Source organism: Onthophagus taurus, chromosome 11, assembly GCF_036711975.1.
Source record: "Onthophagus taurus isolate NC chromosome 11, IU_Otau_3.0, whole genome shotgun sequence".
NCBI lineage: Eukaryota > Metazoa > Arthropoda > Insecta > Coleoptera > Scarabaeidae > Onthophagus > Onthophagus taurus.
In genome coordinates this window covers 1709003-1731075 of record NC_091976.1, presented here as the reverse complement: position 1 = coordinate 1731075, position 22073 = coordinate 1709003, and the positions used below count along the sequence as shown (strand labels likewise).

Genomic DNA, 22073 nt, shown 5'->3' with positions numbered 1-22073 from the left:
TTATATCTACATCTTCCTCTTTTCTCTCTAGAATTGATATCCTCCCTGCTTTTCTTCCTCCCGCACCGTCGTCTATTCCAGCAGATCTCGCTCGTGCATCTCCTTTTACGACTATCATCCACTTCTCTTCTTCTTTGTCCAACATCAGGGCGATCATAGTTTCTTTGCTGAAAGTTGTCCCGCATCTAGATTTACATTTGAGTTGTTCTGCTGTAAATCTTCGGCACGAGAACAGAGTGTGTTCCGCGGTATCTGTCTCTTCGCAAAACCAGCATTCTTCTGTCTCGGTCTTTTTTATCTTTTGTAGGTATTTTTTGAAAACTCCATGTCTTGTCAAGGCTTGCGTGAGGTAGTAATTTATCTCTCCCACTCTCTCGTTATCCAAGGTTCTATCTGTGGAATCAGGGTCTTTGTCCAGCTGTCGCTCTTTGACCACTTTGTCTGCCAGGCCTCAATCATCCGGTCTCTACTTTCTGCCTTACTTTCTCTTCCGCTTGCGTGTAGTTCATTTCTGGCTTGTACTAATAAATCTAATAGGGCCTGTCCTCGAGTTGTATGACGTCCCTTCTCTTCACTACGAGAGCGAGATCGTCGGCGTACGCTATTAGTTCGTCACCTGGATCTTGTTCTATTCTTAGAACTCTGTCATAGTACAGGTTCCATAACAGTGGGCCTAGGAGAGATCCCTGAGGCACTCCGCAACAGACTCTGTATGTTTTACCGTCATTTTGCCATATGGACTAAAGACGGACTCACTTTTTCCTTCATCAACATCTTCTGCCACGAAGGCAAGTTGAAGGCATTCTCGATGTCTATAAGTATTAACGCGCATACATCTAGAGACTTTTTTTTTTGATTTGGTCCACTATTGTTTGGACTTTCTGTACTGCTTGGACCGTTAATTTGCCCTTTCGATTGCTTCTTTTTGTAATCATTCTTTTAGTAGACCTTCTAACAGCTTTCCCGTGGTATCCAGGAGACAGATCGGTCTATAAGCCGTGGTTCGTCCGGCTTTCTTGGGTTTCTCTATAAGCACTAGCGTGGAGTTTTTCCAGATTTTTGAGTATGTTCCGCTGGACATACATCAAATGTAGATTTCTAGAAAGTCGTCCGGATATTTAGATACGAACGCAGCATCTTCTTCTTCATTCTAGATACAGCTGCCAGCAGCTCATCTTTACTAAAAGCCTCTATCTCTGTTGATCTTGCACCGGGTTATCATTTGAAGCAATCTTGTTTCGGGAATAGTTTTTCAATTTGACCTTCGACATTTCATTAGCTATACTCGTTCTATTTCTGATCTTTAGCCGTGTGATGATAATCTAGTAAGTTCTATCCCATACATCGTCTTCTAATTCTTCACACTTTTTCCACTTGTTCCTTCCAGTTTTCTTTTTTGCTAGGTTCTATCAATTTCTTTAACTCTTTTCTTGCCTTTCTATGCCGAAATCTTAAATTTTCTTCATCTCTTGAGTTCCTTCCGGCGTTTTCGATTTGAACTACTGCAACAACCTCACTTTTTTTAGTAGAGTTGTAAAAGGTTATTATTTATTGTCTCCAGATTCAGGATCAATGGCATTATCTGAATGTAGTGATGAAACAAGAATAACATTTTTGCCTTTGCGCAAAATGTATGAAGTCAAAACCTTGCCTTTATTGCACCACATCACTCGGTTTATTACTGGTATAAAAAGGTCCTGTTGGTTGTTTCCCTGTATAGATTTAGACATCATATGTACAGTTCTGTTCAGATATAATGCGAAAAGCGCCGCTCGTATAGGCATAAAATTGTACTAGAAACGACCTACGTTCACGAGGCATTCAATCCAGCTTTTACCTGCTCTGTAGTGTTGTAAAAGTTCCGAACAGGCAAGCGGGGTGATGTGAATCACAAAGAAAAATTAAGAAAATAAATAAGTATAATCAATGACTTCAATCAGTGACTTTACACAATTCCTGTAGTAAATGAAAATAATTACTAATAATTACTGTGGTGTAGGCTATGCAGGGAGGAATGGGAAACGTTGGAACATATGTTGAATGGGTGCAGTGAGTTGAGGGAGGAGCAGTTGGACCGAGGGCAGATCTTAGGAAAGGGGGGAGAGGGGAAACGATGGATGAGAATAGTTGTGGGGGTGAGGAAACAAAGGGATGGATGAGGGGAGGATTGGGCCGAGGAGCCGAGGGTATGGAAATGGAGGAAGAGGGTGGAGGGTGAAAATAATATACTAATGACATATATTATATTAGGATGTATTAAGGGGAAAATTGTAATTATCAAAAACAATAAATGCTTATTAATTATTATTACTAATAATTACTGTATTACTTTGGTAATACAGTGGAACGAAAAGTCGAACCTCATAAGAAATGAAAATTATATATTGATAGTAAGTTATACAGGTGTCCGGTATTTTCCGCATCAGAGCATTATACGGTTGTAGGATACATTATTCTGAAGCGATCTTTCTAATAAAATTTTTTCGAAATGTTTATAATAACCGCACGAGAACTGTTTCCGATCCACGTTGTGAATCGGAAAGTTGGCATTTTTATTGAACTGTTTTTCCACCAAAGCCCATAGATTTTCGATTGGGTTAAGATTAGGTGACCGCGCTGGCCAAGGTATTCGCCTAACCTCATTATGATCGTCAAACCAATCATGAACAATTCTTGAAGAATGCACGGGTGAATTGTCTTGGACAATCGTGATGATCCCTTCTGGATACAAGGTTCTTACTGATGGTATGAATACATCCTCCAGCACTCGAATGTATTCAATCGAATTAAATCCTTGATAATTGTGGACGGTGTAAATGGATTGGCGGTGACGTATTCAGCAATTTTCCTTCGGTAAGCATTATTAAGAATAAGTCTTCGGCCTGATCTAGATGTTGTAAGGCCAACTTTGCCGTTTTCTTCAAATCTTACTGATAAGCCTACACGTTCGGCAATTTCCCGTTTATCTATTCCTTCTTGATGAAGTGCAATAATTGCTCGCCTCGTAGTCAAATCTGACTCTCGTTCACCAGGAACACGAGGCATGTTGTATTTAGGAACACGGACAAATTTGAAAGCACGTAATTTTGATATTGAATAATTCTATTTAAAATTTGAAGGAGAGTTTCATAAAGTTTTATTTATAAGTTTTATATTATATTACTGAGATTTTTATATGACGTTTTATTTATAGAAATACTCTAAAATCATTTATTAAAGGAACGTATAAAAAATCGTGTATTTGTTGTTCTTAAAAATATCAAAAAAGATTTAAAATAAAATAAAATTAACACATTTAAAAAAAGGGTGATCCATTCTTCGGCCCACTTCAAACTGGGACGGTTTTACCTGTGTTAAGGAAGAGGATAACTTCCTTTAGTCTGAGAAATCGAATTGAAGAGAAACAAAAGATGTCTCAACAGCGGACGATTCGCATTAAATCTGAACAGAGCTGTACATATATGCCATTTTCGAATCTACCAAAGCAAGGATTTTTATGCCATATTTCGATGGTTTACACGGAATTTCATCTATAGTTACGTTTTCCTCTATAGCATAACTTTTCTGATAACTTTTCAATTATCCTGAACATGAAAAAAACATCTTTATTAGGCACACTAGAGATAAACGGCCCAGCAGTATCAATGTAGTCCAAATAGATAGCGAGGACATTTTCGGAATCTTTTAATGTAGATGATATTTTTGTCGTTAATGTTACAATGAAACGAGTGGAACTTTTAATTGGACCGTGTTATACATCACTTGACTAAGCGACATTTTATCGGTTTTAGAAATTTTCATGCTGTCTGGTAGCTAAAGGTGTAACTTATCTTAGAAAAATACAGAATACCGACAGACCTAAAACACTAGTTTTACACTAACACTATCACTAAAACTATACCTAGAACTAGAATCACTTGGGTTTAGCCGCACGTCTCTAATGACGGCTAAACCCGAATGATTCTAGTTCTAGGTATAGTGTTAGTTCTACATAGTAACAGTGCTAGTGTAAAACTAGAACTAACACTATACCTAGAACTAGAATCACCGCACGTCTCTAAAGACGGCTAAACCCGAATAATTCTAGTTCTTGGTCTAGCGCTGCATAACAAGTTTCGTGTTTAGCCGTGCGTCCTCGGACGAACGGCTGAACCCGAATTTTTCTAATTCTAGGTCTAGTGTTAGTTCTAGTTTTACACTTGCACTGTCATTAGAACTAACATTAGACTTAGCACTAGAAACATTTGGGTTTAGCCGTAATGTTAGTTCTAGTGACAGTGCAAATGTAAAACTAGAACTAACACTATACCTAGAACTAGAATCATTCGGGTTTAGCCGTCTTAAGAGACGTACGGCCAAACCCGGCAGACCTAAACACTAGTTTTACACTAACGCTATCACTAAAACTAACACTATACCTAGAACTAGAATCACTTGGGTTTAGCCGTACGTCTCTTAAGACGGCTAAACCCGAATGATTCTAGTTCTAGGTATAGTGTTAGTTTCTACATAGCAACAGTGCTAGTGTAAAACTAGAACTAACACTATCATAATTCTACTTCTTGGTCTAGCGCTGCATAACAATTAAAACTAGAACTAACACGTAGAACGTGCGTCGTCACGGCTAAACCCGAAACTTTTTAGTTCTAGGGTTAGTTCTAGTTTTACACCAACACTATCACTAAAACTATACCTAGAATTAGAATCATTTGGGTTTAGCCGCACGTCTTGAAAGACGGCTAAACCCGAATGATTCTAGTTCTAGGTATAGTGTTAGTTCTAGTTTTACACTTGCACTATCACTAGAACCAACATTAGACCTAAAATTAGAAACATTTGGGTTTAGCCGTACGTCTCTTAAGATGGCTAAACCCGAATAATTCTAGTTCTTGGTCTAGCGGTGCAAAACAATTAAAACTAGACCTAGAACATTCTTGGTCGAATCAACGTGTCATTTCTGGTTATTCTGTGGTGTTGGTATTTAATAGGCGATGTTGGTTGCATAGTTGCAATGATGACGTCGGGTACGATAATTAATTAACACACTGTATATTAAGGTATATGTAGTAATTACTTGTACATCAGGAAAAGTTTTTCGAAACCATTCTCCTAAAACTGGTGGATGATTTGGAAGTAATTTATTTAAAAAAACCTCTCTTTTTTTAGCTAAAGGATCCGAGATTTTACAACAAGTTTTTTTTAATTCATACCCCGTCATATAAGTCCCTTTTTGTTTATAAATAGCGCATAAAACCACCCTTAACCCAACTAAATCATGAATCCACTCGATCAAACCGCATTCCTCATTTAGCGGAGAAACCGAATAAAGTCTTATATTAAGTCTTCTGTGTCGCGATTCGGGATCTCTCGATAATAATTGATTAACGATGTCATTAAATTCCATGAAACGAAAATCTTTTCGTAAATCATCTTTCGGTTTTAACATTTGAACGTATCTTTTTCCATCGGATCCGCGAAAAACGATTTTTCTCGGCCGCTGCATACTGTTTAAGATTACAATCTCATCTTCGATACCGACTATGTGGGCGTAATAATTCGGAAATGGATTATGTCGGTGGCTATTTAAATCGGGATTGGGTAAAACGAGTTTTCGAAATTTTTGCGTTGGGATCATGATTTCACTAAAATCTTCGCGGGCTAATAATCTAGGTAACGATCTTAACAACACATTAATACTCGCGGTTTTTGCATTTTCCGCGATTTCTTTGTTACATAATTCGATTAATTTTTCCGCTAACTTGGTAAAATCGGTTATTAATTTTTTAATGCTCGCATTCGACAAGCGGGAATCCCCCAAAATTTCCGCGCAACGTTTAGATCGAGCCGCATCGCTCGATTTAATACTTGGCATCATCATCCAAAGGGTTTGTTGGGGATATTGCAATATTAATTTAATTATGATGCTTTTTAATTCGATGTAAACTTCTCTTTGTGGGTGACAAATCCTTGAAATTAATTGCGAAAAAGCCGTTAAGAACATATAAGATGGTAAACGTTCTAATGCCGTATCGATTAATTTGGTCATTCTTAAAAGGTTTTGTTTACGATCTTCGCGCAAATCAATAGTTTTTAGATCGAAAAGTCTCGTTCCGTAATCGAACCAAATACTAAGCATCCGAGACATTGATTGGTGTATAAAGTTAGTTCCGTATAGCATTGATTTGCTGTAACAATTAATCATGTGGATTTGAATATCGCTTGCGCGATCATCTTTAACTTCATCGCTAAATGAGTGATAAATTTTGTCGTAATATTGAGCTAAACACACATAGCTTTGTTCGCGTTCTTTATTTAATTCCAAAGCTTCTTTGTAATGGCTTATATTTATTTCGCGATCAACGTTTGATATTTTATCGTTATACTCGGCTATTAATAATTTAGCTTCGGCGCAAATTTTTAGTTTGTTTTTGTCATCGTTTAGAGGCATCATTTTATCAATTCCTCTTCTTAAAGTATTCAAAGCGTGTTCGTGTTCTTTTTTTAACCAATACAACTCGGCTTTTTCGATAAATAATCTTTCGGGGGCGAATTCTTCCGCTTTTAACAAATAGGTATAAGCTTGTTGATAAATTCCCGCATTTCGCGCAACTCGCGCACTTCTTAACCAACTTTCCCCAAGAATCCCATCAATTAGCATCGACGCTTTAGGGATTTTCTCTTTAATTAATTCTTTGGCTTGATTTAAAGCCACCCTTCTTAAACACAAAATTGGTTCAATGATTTTAATCGATTCTTGAACCACTTTTAATCGCAATTCTAAATCTGTTGATGTTTTCGAAACAATTCTTTCAACGAATTGGTGATCGTTTGGTTTCACTAAAAGCGAATAAATCATTTTTTCCATCACTTCTAATTCGTTTAATGCGTGAAGATTAACGATTGAGGTGTAACCTTGTTGATAAGCACCCTCTTCTAAGCTGGTTGCCCCTAATAAATCAACTTGGTGTAATCGGAGATTACTTAAAATTTCTTTAAAACCTCCTCGATCGCTTTTCGACATTTTTAATAAAACTTTTCCGATGTTAACACCCCAACTTTCGTTTATTTCTAATTCGGGCTTTTTAACTAACTCATCTAAATCATCCCACCGATTTAATCGCCATAACGGCTCGGCTTGTAATTCGAGAAATTTGTATGAATATTCCGGTTGAGATTCCATTGCGCCTTTAACGAAGTTCAAAGCGGTTGTTACGTTATCTAAGCGAAGATAACATTGAGTTAAACCCTAAAAAATGTAAAATATGCAAAAAGGAAATAAATTTGTATTAATTTTAACCTTTAATTGATAAAATTTATAGGGAAAAGGAATTCTTTCATAACAAGCAGCCGCGTCGGAAAGTTTCCCAGAAACTTCTAAATCTAAGATTCTTTCCTCCAAAGTCGGTTCGGTATGTCTTAAAGCGGCGACTCCATTAACAGCGTCCGGTTCGTTTAATTGCGCGTAAATATACGACAAAAACGAGTAATGATGTTGAAACTTGTCTTGATTTTTCGATATATAATCCTCCAAATAAATTAAAGCTCTCGAATACTCCCCAGTTTGAAAACTACAACGGGCTAATTCCAATTTACAAAAACCCGATATCCAAGACTAAAATAATAATCAATAAAATAAACAAGAAGTTACAAACACAATTTTATTAACCTTAATACATTGATAATTCTCATCATTTCTACTAGAAGCGCCGTTTTGCCACTCAAATTCCCTAATCCATCGATCTAAAAAGTCTAATAGTACAAATATCACTTTGATACATCGATTTTGATTGATTTTTTGCGAAACGACCGTTGAAGATTTTGAGATGGACTCGATGGACATTCTTAATGGTCGGAGATTGGATAAATCGTCCGAGATGCGTTTGTGTTCGTTCATGGAGTTGATGACGGCAAAAAATTCTTCGTGCCATTTTTTTCTTATCTTTTGCTTGCCGTCTAATAAAGAATGAAGTAAAATATGGGGTAAAAAATGCATTTGTAATTTTTCGTCCTGCTTTATGCTGGGTAGGCAAACTTGTAAAAGTGGTCGTTTATCGGGATTTATTGTCATTATCATACTGACACTCCAACTAAAAATATAAATAAAATGATTAAAAAATAAATTAATACATTATTAGCACAACATTTAATAAATCAGCGAAGCCACCAAAATCAAATTTAAGAAAAAAAAAAAACAGAGAACCCAACCTGAACTCGCAAAACTCCTTCATTAAATTTAGCATGGAAACGTAAGCTGCAAAACACTTACCTTTATGGATATTTTGATCACTACGAAAAAAAAATGAGATCACAGAAGAGGTCAGTGATCCAAGCCTTATTTCAGCGATCAGAAAGGATATGTGACAAAATGAATATGAAGAAAGAAGAAACACAAATAGAGGGAAGACACCACAAATACTGGATCCTACTGTATCAGGATTTATCTGCCTTCTTTATGTTTCAGGTGGACACCGCGTTGCCAACCCTACCAATTTATCGGTAAATCTACCGATATATCACTTAATCTACCAATTTTCAAAATTTTAACAAAGTATTATGAAACACATTGTACTTCAAATCAATATAATTGCGACAAAAATTGTACTTTATGAGAATACCCTACTGATTGCACAAAAGTATATACCATTGATATGGCAATGTCGCTCGAGCAACGTTGGCAGATCGTTGGTATATACAGTACACGTCATAAGTAAACCCTCTGCCTAATTTGAAAATGGTTCAAAATATAATATTGTCAAAATAGATATTGATGCATCTAAGAACAAAAGTGCAAGAGAGCAATATTGTTAACAATAAAATGTGCTACAACTTTTGTGCTAAAAGATTTCTTTTAGTATGCTCCGATTCCCAAGTGTTACCTTTAATAATTTGAAAAAGCAACAAATTCATAAAATTTTCATGTTTTGGTATCTATCTCGATATTGACGTATCTAAGAGCAAAAGTGCAAGAGAGCAATATTTTTAACAATAAAATGTGCTACAATTTTTGTTATAAAAGTTTTGTTATAGCAAGCTCCGATTCTCAATTGTTACCTTTAATAACTTGAAAGAGCAACAAATTCATAAAATTTTCCTATTTTCGTATCTATCTCGATATAGACTTATCTAAGAGCAAAAGTGCAAGAGAGCAATATTGTTAACAATAAAATTTGCTACAATTTTTGATATAAAAGTTTTCTTATAGCAAGCTCCGATTCTCAAGTATTACCTTTAATAACTTGAAAAAGCAACAAATTCATCAAATTTTCATGTTTTTGTATCTATCTCGATATTGACGTATCTAAGAGCAAAAGTGCAAGAGAGCAATATTTTTAACAATAAAATGTGCTACAATTTTTGTTATAAAAGTTTTGTTATAGCAAGCTCCGATTCTCAATTGTTACCTTTAATAACTTGAAAGAGCAACAAATTCATAAAATTTTCCTATTTTCGTATCTATCTCGATATAGACTTATCTAAGAGCAAAAGTGCAAGAGAGCAATATTGTTAACAATAAAATTTGCTACAATTTTTGATATAAAAGTTTTCTTATAGCAAGCTCCGATTCTCAAGTATTACCTTTAATAACTTGAAAAAGCAACAAATTCATCAAATTTTCATGTTTTTGTATCTATCTCGATATTGACGTATCTAAGAGCAAAAGTGCAAGAGAGCAATATTTTTAACAATAAAATGTGCTACAATTTTTGTTATAAAAGTTTTGTTATAGCAAGCTCCGATTCTCAATTGTTACCTTTAATAACTTGAAAGAGCAACAAATTTATAAAATTTTCCTATTTTCGTATCTATCTCGATATAGACTTATCTAAGAGCAAAAGTGCAAGAGAGCAATATTGTTAACAATAAAATTTGCTACAATTTTTGATATAAAAGTTTTCTTATAGCAAGCTCCGATTCTCAAGTATTACCTTTAATAACTTGAAAAAGCAACAAATTCATCAAATTTGCATGTTTTTGTATCTATCTCGATATTTACGTATCTAAAAGCAAAAGTGAAAGAGAGCAATATTTTTAACAATAAAATGTGGTACAATTTTTGTTATAAAAATTTTGTTATAGCAAGCTCCGATTCTCAAGTGTTACCTTTAATAACTTGAAAGAGCAACAAATTCATAAAATTTTCATATTTTCGTATCTATCTCGATATACACTTATCTAAGAGCAAAAGTGCAAGAGAGCAATATTGTTAACAATAAAATTTGCTACAATTTTTGATATAAAAGTTTTCTTATAGCAAGCTCCGTTTCTCAAGTATTACCTTTAATATCTTGAAAAAGCAACAAATTCATCAAATTTTCATGTTTTTGTATCTATCTCGATATTGACGTATCTAAGAGCAAAAGTGCAAGAGAGCAATATTGTTAACAATAAAATTTGCTACAATTTTTGATATAAAAGTTTTCTTATAGCAAGCTCCGTTTCTCAAGTATTACCTTTAATAACTTGAAAAAGCAACAAATTCATCAAATTTTCATATTTTCGTATCTATCTCGATATTGACGTATCTAAGAGCAAAAGTGCAAGAGAGCAATATCTTTAACAATAAAATGTGCTACAATTTTTGTTATAAAAGTTTTCTTATAGCAAGCTCCGTTTCTCAAGTATTACCTTTAATAACTTGAAAGAGCAACAAATTCATAAAATTTTCATATTTTCGTATCTATCTCGATATAGACTTATCTAAGAGCAAAAGTGCAAGAGAGCAATATTTTTAACAATAAAATGTGCTACAATTTTTGTTATAAAAGTTTTGTTATAGCAAGCTCCGATTCTCAATTGTTACCTTTAATAACTTGAAAGAGCAACAAATTCATAAAATTTTCCTATTTTCGTATCTATCTCGATATAGACTTATCTAAGAGCAAAAGTGCAAGAGAGCAATATTGTTAACAATAAAATTTGCTACAATTTTTGATATAAAAGTTTTCTTATAGCAAGCTCCGATTCTCAAGTATTACCTTTAATAACTTGAAAAAGCAACAAATTCATCAAATTTGCATGTTTTTGTATCTATCTCGATATTGACGTATCTAAGAGCAAAAGTGAAAGAGAGCAATATTTTTAACAATAAAATTTGCTACAATTTTTGATATAAAAGTTTTCTTATAGCAAGCTCCGTTTCTCAAGTATTACCTTTAATAACTTGAAAAAGCAACAAATTCATCAAATTTTCATATTTTCGTATCTATCTCGATATTGACGTATCTAAGAGCAAAAGTGCAAGAGAGCAATATCTTTAACAATAAAATGTGCTACAATTTTTGTTATAAAAGTTTTCTTATAGCAAGCTCCGTTTTTCAAGTATTACCTTTAATAACTTGAAAGAGCAACAAATTCATAAAATTTTCATATTTTCGTATCTATCTCGATATAGACTTATCTAAGAGCAAAAGTGCAAGAGAGCAATATTTTTAACAATAAAATGTGCTACAATTTTTGTTATAAAAGTTTTGTTATAGCAAGCTCCGTTTCTCAAGTATTACCTTTAATAACTTGAAAAAGCAACAAATTCATCAAATTTTCATGTTTTTGTATCTATCTCGATATTGACGTATCTAAGAGCAAAAGTGCAAGAGAGCAATATTTTTAACAATAAAATGTGCTACAATTTTTGTTATAAAAGTTTTGTTATAGCAAGCTCCGATTCTCAATTGTTACCTTTAATAACTTGAAAGAGCAACAAATTCATAAAATTTTCCTATTTTCGTATCTATCTCGATATAGACTTATCTAAGAGCAAAAGTGCAAGAGAGCAATATTGTTAACAATAAAATTTGCTACAATTTTTGATATAAAAGTTTTCTTATAGCAAGCTCCGTTTCTCAAGTATTACCTTTAATATCTTAAAAAAGCAACAAATTCATCAAATTTTCATGTTTTTGTATCTATCTCGATATTGACGTATCTAAGAGCAAAAGTGCAAGAGAGCAATATTGTTAACAATAAAATTTGCTACAATTTTTGATATAAAAGTTTTCTTATAGCAAGCTCCGTTTCTCAAGTATTACCTTTAATAACTTGAAAAAGCAACAAATTCATCAAATTTTCATATTTTCGTATCTATCTCGATATTGACGTATCTAAGAGCAAAAGTGCAAGAGAGCAATATCTTTAACAATAAAATGTGCTACAATTTTTGTTATAAAAGTTTTCTTATAGCAAGCTCCGTTTCTCAAGTATTACCTTTAATAACTTGAAAGAGCAACAAATTCATAAAATTTTCATATTTTCGTATGTATCTCGATATAGACTTATCTAAGAGCAAAAGTGCAAGAGAGCAATATTTTTAACAATAAAATGTGCTACAATTTTTGTTATAAAAGTTTTGTTATAGCAAGCTCCGATTCTCAATTGTTACCTTTAATAACTTGAAAGAGCAACAAATTCATAAAATTTTCCTATTTTCGTATCTATCTCGATATAGACTTATCTAAGAGCAAAAGTGCAAGAGAGCAATATTGTTAACAATAAAATTTGCTACAATTTTTGATATAAAAGTTTTCTTATAGCAAGCTCCGATTCTCAAGTATTACCTTTAATAACTTGAAAAAGCAACAAATTCATCAAATTTGCATGTTTTTGTATCTATCTCGATATTGACGTATCTAAGAGCAAAAGTGAAAGAGAGCAATATTTTTAACAATAAAATTTGCTACAATTTTTGATATAAAAGTTTTCTTATAGCAAGCTCCGTTTCTCAAGTATTACCTTTAATAACTTGAAAAAGCAACAAATTCATCAAATTTTCATATTTTCGTATCTATCTCGATATTGACGTATCTAAGAGCAAAAGTGCAAGAGAGCAATATCTTTAACAATAAAATGTGCTACAATTTTTGTTATAAAAGTTTTCTTATAGCAAGCTCCGTTTCTCAAGTATTACCTTTAATAACTTGAAAGAGCAACAAATTCATAAAATTTTCATATTTTCGTATCTATCTCGATATAGACTTATCTAAGAGCAAAAGTGCAAGAGAGCAATATCTTTAACAATAAAATGTGCTACAATTTTTGTTATAAAAGTTTTCTTATAGCAAGCTCCGTTTTTCAAGTATTACCTTTAATAACTTGAAAGAGCAACAAATTCATAAAATTTTCATATTTTCGTATCTATCTCGATATAGACTTATCTAAGAGCAAAAGTGCAAGAGAGCAATATTTTTAACAATAAAATGTGCTACAATTTTTGTTATAAAAGTTTTGTTATAGCAAGCTCCGATTCTCAATTGTTACCTTTAATAACTTGAAAAAGCAACAAATTCATCAAATTTTCATGTTTTTGTATCTATCTCGATATTGACGTATCTAAGAGCAAAAGTGCAAGAGAGCAGTATTTTTAACAATAAAATGTGCTACAATTTTTGTTATAAAAGTTTTGTTATAGCAAGCTCCGATTCTCAAGTGTTACCTTTAATAACTTGAAAGAGCAACAAATTCATAAAATATTCAATATTTTCGTATCTATCTCGATATAGACTTATCTAAGAGCAAAAGTGCAAGAGAGCAATATTGTTAACAATAAAATTTGCTACAATTTTTGATATAAAAGTTTTCTTATAGCAAGCTCCGATTCTCAAGTGTTACCTTTAATAACTTGAAAAAGCAACAAATTCATCAAATTTTCATGTTTTTGTATCTATCTCGATATTGACGTATCTAAGAGCAAAAGTGCAAGAGAGCAATATCTTTAACAATAAAATGTGCTACAATTTTTGTTATAAAAGTTTTGTTATTGCAAGCTCCAATTCTCAAGTGTTACCTTTAATAACTTGAAAGAGCAACAAATGGATAAAATTTTCATATTTTCGTATCTATCTCGATATAGACTTATCTAAGAGCAAAAGTGCAAGAGAGCAATATTGTTAACAATAAAATTTGCTACAATTTTTAATATAAAAGTTTTCTTATAGCAAGCTCCGATTCTCAAGTGTTACCTTTAATAACTTGAAAAAGCAACAAATTCATCAAATTTTCATGTTTTTGTATATATCTCGATATTGACGTATCTAAAAGCAAAAGTGCAAGAGAGCAATATTTTTAACAATAAAATGTGGTACAATTTTTGTTATAAAAATTTTGTTATAGCAAGCTCCGATTCTCAATTGTTACCTTTAATAACTTGAAAGAGCAACAAATTCATAAAATTTTCCTATTTTCGTATCTATCTCGATATAGACTTATCTAAGAGCAAAAGTGCAAGAAAGTAATATTGTTAACAATAAAATTTGCTACAATTTTTGATATAAAAGTTTTCTTATTCTCAACTGTTACCTTTAATAATTTGAAAAAGCAACAAATTCATAAAATTTTCATATTTTGTATCTATCTCGATATTGACGCATCTAAGAGCAAAAGTGCAAGAGAGCAATTTCTTAATAATAAAATTTGCTACAACTTTTATTGAAAAAGTTTTTTTGTAACACGCTCCGATTTCTAAGCGTTATCTTTAATAACTTGAAAAAGAAACAAATTTTCATATTTTTGTATTTTGTTTGATATTGACCCATCTAAGAGCAAAAGTGTAAGAGAGCAATATTGTTAAGAATAAAATTTACTACAACTGTTATTTTAAAAGTTTTTCGTAACATCCTCCGATTCTAAACTGCTACCATTAACAACTTGCCAATAGGTTCGATCCCGAAAAACAATAATCTTAATCATACATTCAACAAGGTAACTTTGTAAGGGTCTTCAGATGTACGCGATTTTTTCAAAATACAACCTCCCGTGTGTAACTCATAAGATAGTCATTCTGACATTTGGTCGACATAGGTTGGCAACGCTGGGTGGACACATCATAAATTTGTTGTTTCAGGTGATTCAGTAAAGTTTAGGCAAATTTTTTTCCAACCTCAATTTAATGTTTTTGAAGAAACTTAATTCCACAATTTCTCTATCATTCTAACAGCATCAAGAACATTAAACCTGTTCCAACCTTAATTGATTTATAGATGTATGTGTTTTTCGTCGTATTTGAAAGCAAAAACTAAAATAATTTATAAAACCGTGTTATGGCTCTTAAAGAACACCAAGCTAAGCCAGTTTATGGAAGAATTAAATGCATTACATTATTTTAAACATTTTTAAAATGTTCTTTTATTTACACATATTATTAAAAGTGTTACTAAAGCTTGAAACATTGTTATATTAATTTTTGACTGATTTTAAGTTTTAATAATAAAATAAAACACTTACTTAAATATCCATGATTGAAGATTTGCTCCTAATTTTGATCCATAAATCGGAGATACATTAACGGGGTCTGACATTTGTCCCATTGTATATTTTGAAGACAAAAATGGGGCGATTAATTCTTGATGGGATGCTGGAAATTTGTTCCACAATGAATGTTTCGAACTAGACGGATTTGGTGATATTTCGCATATTTTTAAAATCTCTTGTATCGCTAAAGCGAACCTATCCATAACGGTTGTATTTTTTTCGGATTGCAAAGTTCTTATTAATTCGTTTAACGAATTAAAAATAAACGCATCTTCGGTTATGTAAAATATAAACGATTCGGCTTGGGTATATTTTCTGGGTAAATGACTGGGTTCGATAGCTCCAAGTTCGCCGATACACTCACTACAAGCTAATTTAACTGAAACTTCTTTTTCACGACTTAGAGACATTAAAGCGTCAAGTAATTCGACAATATGCGGTTTGATTCCGTTATAGCCCAAAATCATGTTATCCAATTTTTGCCGATTTTCTTCGATGATTTTTTTTAAATACTTCAAAGCGTGTACTTTGACTTCATCAGTTTCGTGAGTTAAATATTTCATAAAAACCTTCATTTGATCTTCAAAATCATTACTTTCTAATATCTTGGAATATTTTTTAATAACAAATTTTATTTCTTCGTCGATATCATAATCCAATGCAAAAAATAAATCGGAAATATACCCTTTTAATAACTCTTCATTTTCAATAATTAAATATCGAAATATCTCATTTATTTTTGGATAAGTATCATTTAATGGGATTAACGAAACGAAAATTGTTGCTAATTGAGTACCCAACGATTCTACTTCGCAACTTCTTATAAAACTATCCCAAACGTTACAACTTAACGCGGGATAATCACCGTAATTTAAGCTTAAAGCCGTACGTAACATGGCAATAATTTTTAATCTAAATGGTACGATACGTTTTGGACCCATTAATTCAAAAATTTTTGGTAAACTTAATAGGACTTGTTTATTGCTAAACAATTTGGTGTCGAAATATTGAAGAACACCCAAGAATCTGGGTTGAAGATAGTCTGGAATTTGGGAAATTGTTAATTTTTGACCATCCGTGTCTTCTTTCATTAATAAAAGTAATGCGTGGAGTACGCGTTCTTTTTTATCGTAAAAATTTAGTAGGAGTTCATTTAAGATGGTCTAAAAAAATAAAGTTATTAAAAATATATCGCTGATGTGTTGAAATTGAAATCAAAAAATTATATACACAATTATTGTAACCCACGTGACCTGTGTAATATTGGCTGCCTATCATCACAGCATCCTCGCCCGCAAACCATTTTATCTTAGGCTACAGTTTGTACTAGAAGCGGCAGAAGAGTCCTTAGGGAGAGAGAATCCAAAGAAAGTCGGAACAGCAAGGTTTGACGAAGAATGTGAACCAATAGGAAAATGCAACAACGCAGGATCAAAAAAACAGAAAATGAGTATAGTCATTTCGGTAAATAAAATAGTGAACGCATAGAAGGAAGAAGAGGGACTGCTTGAATAAGAAATTCAGGAAATGAAGATTCTCAGGAGCCAATCAGAAAGCAGAAAATTCTACCAGAAAATAAATAGTAGCCGAAGGAAATTTAAACTAAAAATAATAATGTGTAAGGATGAAAAGGAAATATTTTGTCGGAACCAAGGACCGTAGAATCTAACAGGACTGCTACATCCATTGTATATTTGTAGTCCACTACGGGTTGGTTGCCCGCACTCTACGTCACACTATTTGCCACGCCTGGTAACTGTCTGTGTTTTTAGAGGTTATATGATAGACATTAATACGTCTAAAAACATAAAACTTCAAAAATAATATGAATACGTCTAGGATATAACCTCTAAAAATACACAGCAAACACATAGACCATAACACCAGCAGGGCGTGGAAAATGGTGTGACGTAGTTTGCGGGCAGGTTGTCACAACAATGGATGTAGCAGTCCTGTTAGATTCTACTGTCCTTGGTCGGAACAAGATAATGCCACAGTGGCTGAAATCTTGTAGATGACAAGGAGGACGAGAGTAATCCCACTAGATCAAACGGACTGAAGGGAAACATAACCACCCAACGAAGTAGTAATGGCAATAAAGAAAATGACAAACAGCAAAGTTCCGGGACCGGACGGAATAAACGCTGAACTAACCAAGGAAGGTGATCTTGCACCGACAATCGAGTATTGCCTCAAGCATCGAAAAAATGTCGAGAGCTAATAATGATCTTAGCGGTAGATCTAGAAGAGATGACGCAACGGCAAAATTCGGAGTTTAAGGACTTTGATTTCTTGGAATATGAATTAGGGCAGTGGTATTCAAACTATGGGTCGCGACCCAAAATGGGGTCGCGAAAAGTTTTTTCGGGGTCGCAAGGTAGATGAAATAATTCCAAATAAATTTCATCATTTCCAACTTATTTGGGAAAAAATATTAGTTTCTAAAACGTATAATTTCATTTTAAATTTTTGATAAATTACTGTAATTTTAAAATCAACAAAATTTTGAACGAACTATATACGGTGTGGGAAAAGTCAGTTAACTGCTATTAATAATTTATAGATAATTAATTAATAATCAGTAATTTATTGTAAATTTAGTCAAATTTAATCCTTTTTATTCATTTAATAAGTACAAACATTTTAATGCAATTTCATATTTTTTTATTAATATCGGTTAACTGACTTCTCGCACCCTGTATATGGAACGACGTCGCGTACAGCCGACCCAAAGTAGATTGGCCTGTGAAGGTCACTACTGCGCCGAAGTGGGAGTGAGACGGTTCAACCGTTTGCCACTGCGCATCTGACCTTCACAGGCCAATCTACTTTGGGCCGGCAGTAATTCGTTTTCGGGGAATCACATGACTTGGCAAACAAGTTCAGCGTGGTGCATTTGCGAGTGTAGTTGTTATTTAGCAATAAAATTTCGTGTTTAACTTACAATTAGTACTTGTAATAAACGGACAACTTAACATACAAATTACAAAATCATGGATAAGTGGCTAAAAACTGGTAAAATAGTTGATAAAACAGACAATGGAGAAACAAATATGGAGAAGACACGGAAACACGGACCAAATACGTGCTGAAGCTTCTGTTTCCTCAGCGTCGACAAATAAAGAAGTAAAAGCAAACAAACGGGTTCGTAAGTTCGATGATGAGTTTATAAAATATGGTTTCGTATGTACTGAAGATGATGAACCAAGGGCTAGATGTGTAATGTGTCTGACAGTGCTGTCAAACGAGTCACTGAAACCAAATAAACTGCAGAGACACCTACACACGAAACACCCATACGTAAACCCGTTGAATTTTTTCAGAAATTTGAAATGTAAACAAAATTTTATGACTACTTTTATCGACGTTAACAAAAAAGCATTGGAGGCTTCATATTGAGTGATCTATCGTATAGCAAAATCTGGCAAACCGTACACAATTGCTGGAGACTTAATTGCTCCAGCAGCCCAAGATATAGCAGCCATTATGTTTGGCGAAAAGGAAATGCAACAAATATCTCAAATACCACTCGGATACAACAGTTAGCCGCAGAATATTTGAAATGGCAGAAAATGTGGGAAACGAAATTATAATGAGAATTCAAAAAAGTAAATTTTTTAGTCTTCAATTGGATGAATCTACAGATTGCCAAAATGCTGCACAACTAAAACAAATTAGCAAAATATGAATACAAAAATGAAATTAGTTGACGACTTTCTTTTTTGCAAGGAACTACAAAAAACTACGGGTGAAGAAATTTTTAAATCGGTAAACTCTTACATCACGGGAAACAATATTTCTTGGGAAAATTGTGTGGGTGTGTGCAGTGATGGAGCTCGTGCCATGGTTGGAAAACACAGTGGACTTCTAGCCCGAATCGAAGAAGTTTCACCCAATGTAACATGGGTTCACTGTATGATTCATAGAGAAGTGCTTGTATCGAAAAACATGCCACCGAACTTAATGTCTGTCTTAGATACTGGAGTTAAAATAATAAATTTTATAAAGGCGCGTCCTCTGAACTCAAGGATTTTTGCGCACATATGCAAAGAAATGGGTAGTGAGCATCAGCATCTTCTTTTACATACAGAGGTTCGTTGGCTTTCGAGGGGTAGGGTTCTAACGAGACTATTTGAACTTAAAGAAGAAGTGTTTGTGTTTTTAAATGATAATGATAAAGACAAAAAATTTACAAACTTTTTAACCGATGAAGAATGGCTATGTAGGTTAGCTTACTTAAGTGACATTTTTCTCAAATTAAACGAGTTGAATGATAATGAGTGGCCAATGATAAAATTAAAGCGTTTACAAAAAAAATAGATTTGTGGTGCTCATACTGCAAGGAGAATAATTTTGCAGCATTTCCAACATTAGAATGTTTTGTTATAGAAAACAAGTTCAAAGTTATTCAATCGATTGTTAAAGATATAACATCTCACTTGACAGATTTAAAATGTCAATTAGGTACTTATTTTCCGGAAGATTTTTCTAACTTTGACTGGATTCGAAATCCCTTTCAATGTAAATTACCCAAAAATGTGTCATTTCATTTTAGTGAAAAACTAATTGAGTTATCATCTGATGGAGAATTAAAATTAATTTTCAAAGAACTTAAATTGAGCAATTTTTGGCTTAAAGTTCGAAATGAATATCCAGAACTGTCTGATGAAGCTCTGAAGGTATTATTACCATTTGCGTCATCTTATATGTGCGAGTTGGGATTTTCCCAATTTCTCTACCTAAAATCGAAATACCGAAACAAAATAGCAATAGAGCCACCTTTAAGACTCAAATTGAGCAAAATAGAGCCAGATATATCAGCACTTGTAAATAAGAAACAGGCTCACAGATCTCATTAAATATTTTTCTTTTGTATTGATTTTTGATGAAGTTCCTACGTGTACGCCATATTATAATTTTAATAGTTATAAATCGTTAATGTTGATTTTGAACCTAATATTTGTTAACTGCAGAGTTGATATTCTGTTTATTGTAGGTACTTGTTTTAACATAATATATTTGCTATGTATATATAGTTCGTTTTTTTTTCTATAATACTTGTCAATGTAAATTTTTTAGGATTTCTGTTGGTATTATCTAAGACCCTTATAAAATTTATGTTGTTTTCCTGATTTTTAGTAACATTTTCAGTGACTAAATAGTCAAGGTTAAAACACTAATAAATTTTTAGATTAATACGATTTTAACGAAATACATATTTATTGTAAAAACGTACTACAAGGTAATTAAATAGAACAAAACACCTTTTTTAGGTAAATATATGGCAAATAAACACCCCACAACATTTTTTATGCACCTTTTCTTTTTGAATAACGAAAACTCAAATGTCAGTGTTACATATCTATTTCAAAATATGATAAAACAAAACTCCCTGTTAATTTTGCCAACTTTACAACAATTTCACAGGTATAATAGAAAACAAATGAACTATAGCAAAATATAGCATAATATATTGATATAATAATACCTCTCCCAATTTTTGGAACAACTAGAATTAAATTATTTTAAGTTTGGGTCAGCATGTCACCTCTGTGTACCATTTGGGGTCATGCAGCCAAAATGTTTGAATACCACTGAATTAGGGTATTCGAATCAGGGCTGCCTTACGGCAACTGGCAAAGAAAGCTACTTCCTCTAGCATGGAATCTAGGAATTATAGTACCGATACATAAAAAGGGCGACTATCTTCAATGTGTTAATTACATAACTATCATGCTCCTGAACTCTGCATACAAACTACTATCCAGCTTATATGTGAATGAATTGATACGCTGAACAGGTGATAAGCAACAATCAGTACGGTTTCTGTCAAAAATCAACCACTGACCAAATATTCGTCCTTAGGCAGGTACTGGAAACGACAAGGAAATAGCACCTATGATAGTATCATTATAGTATATCTATACATAGCAATGGTATAATGCTCAAGGTGGAGTGTGTGATTAGAATACAGATAAAACAACGCAATTATTGGAAATAAATAAGGGTCTACGACAGGGTGACCCTCTATATCATGTATCCTGTTCATACAAGTTAACATAACAGGGATCACAAGATACCTCTTGTGGTAAACCAGAGTAAGAAAAAGGTAAACCAAGTAAAAACAATACGACAGATGCAAAACAAAAAAGCTTTGAACGTGTGCAACTCTTCGCGTATTTGGTCTCATTAATGACCATAGAGCAGTGGTGTCCACTAATTTTTGACAAAGATCGACTTTTTATATAAATGTCTTGCCAAGATCAACCGAAGGGTTTAAAATCTTTTTTTACATTTTAAAACTAACCTTCCTTTCTTGGCTCTGAGGCTCAGATATAGATATTTCAGATTCAGGATTTTGTTTTCGATCGACTCAAAATGGCTTCGCGATCGACGTTATGGACATCACTGCCATCGAGCATGCACCTGATAAATAGGGTGTATTATGGTCTGATTACGCATTTAAGATCGGAGGGCCTGTCAAAAGTTACAAAGTGCCAACTGTTCAGGTCTCTAATACGACCACTAGGATTAAATCATTATAAACGGTTTAAATCAGTTTTTAACACTTTAGAAACTGATTAAAATAATTGGTTACCATAGTTACTGATGACTACTGCTATTTTTATCATGTCAAGCAAATTTGAAGTAAGGTACACTGGGGCAAGTGTGAATTAGGGGCAAGAGTGACCCACATATATTTGAACAATTAAATGGTGTTACAGCATAGATGGATAGTAGTCAATTAATGTTTTTAAAGTAGAATACCATTAGACTAACTGATAAATTGAGCCAGTTGTTTTTATCTGTTGTGTCACACTTGCCCCACGCAA

The 22073-nt window shown here is 33.2% G+C and overlaps 1 protein-coding gene across 1 annotated transcript in view; it reads right to left on the bottom strand.

Moving 5' to 3' along the window:
• The window catches only part of LOC111419990 (meiotic 41), a 39674-nt gene that overhangs the window by 2235 nt on the left and 15366 nt on the right, over window positions 1–22073 (bottom strand). Inside the window, exons 5-8 of the mRNA XM_071200583.1 lie at window positions 15214–16403; window positions 7667–8087; window positions 7298–7612; window positions 5075–7246 (exon numbers count right to left, since the gene is read on the bottom strand). Coding sequence (XP_071056684.1) covers window positions 5075–7246; window positions 7298–7612; window positions 7667–8087; window positions 15214–16403 — 4098 coding nt within the window. The remainder of the gene's footprint in view (window positions 1–5074; window positions 7247–7297; window positions 7613–7666; window positions 8088–15213; window positions 16404–22073) is intronic.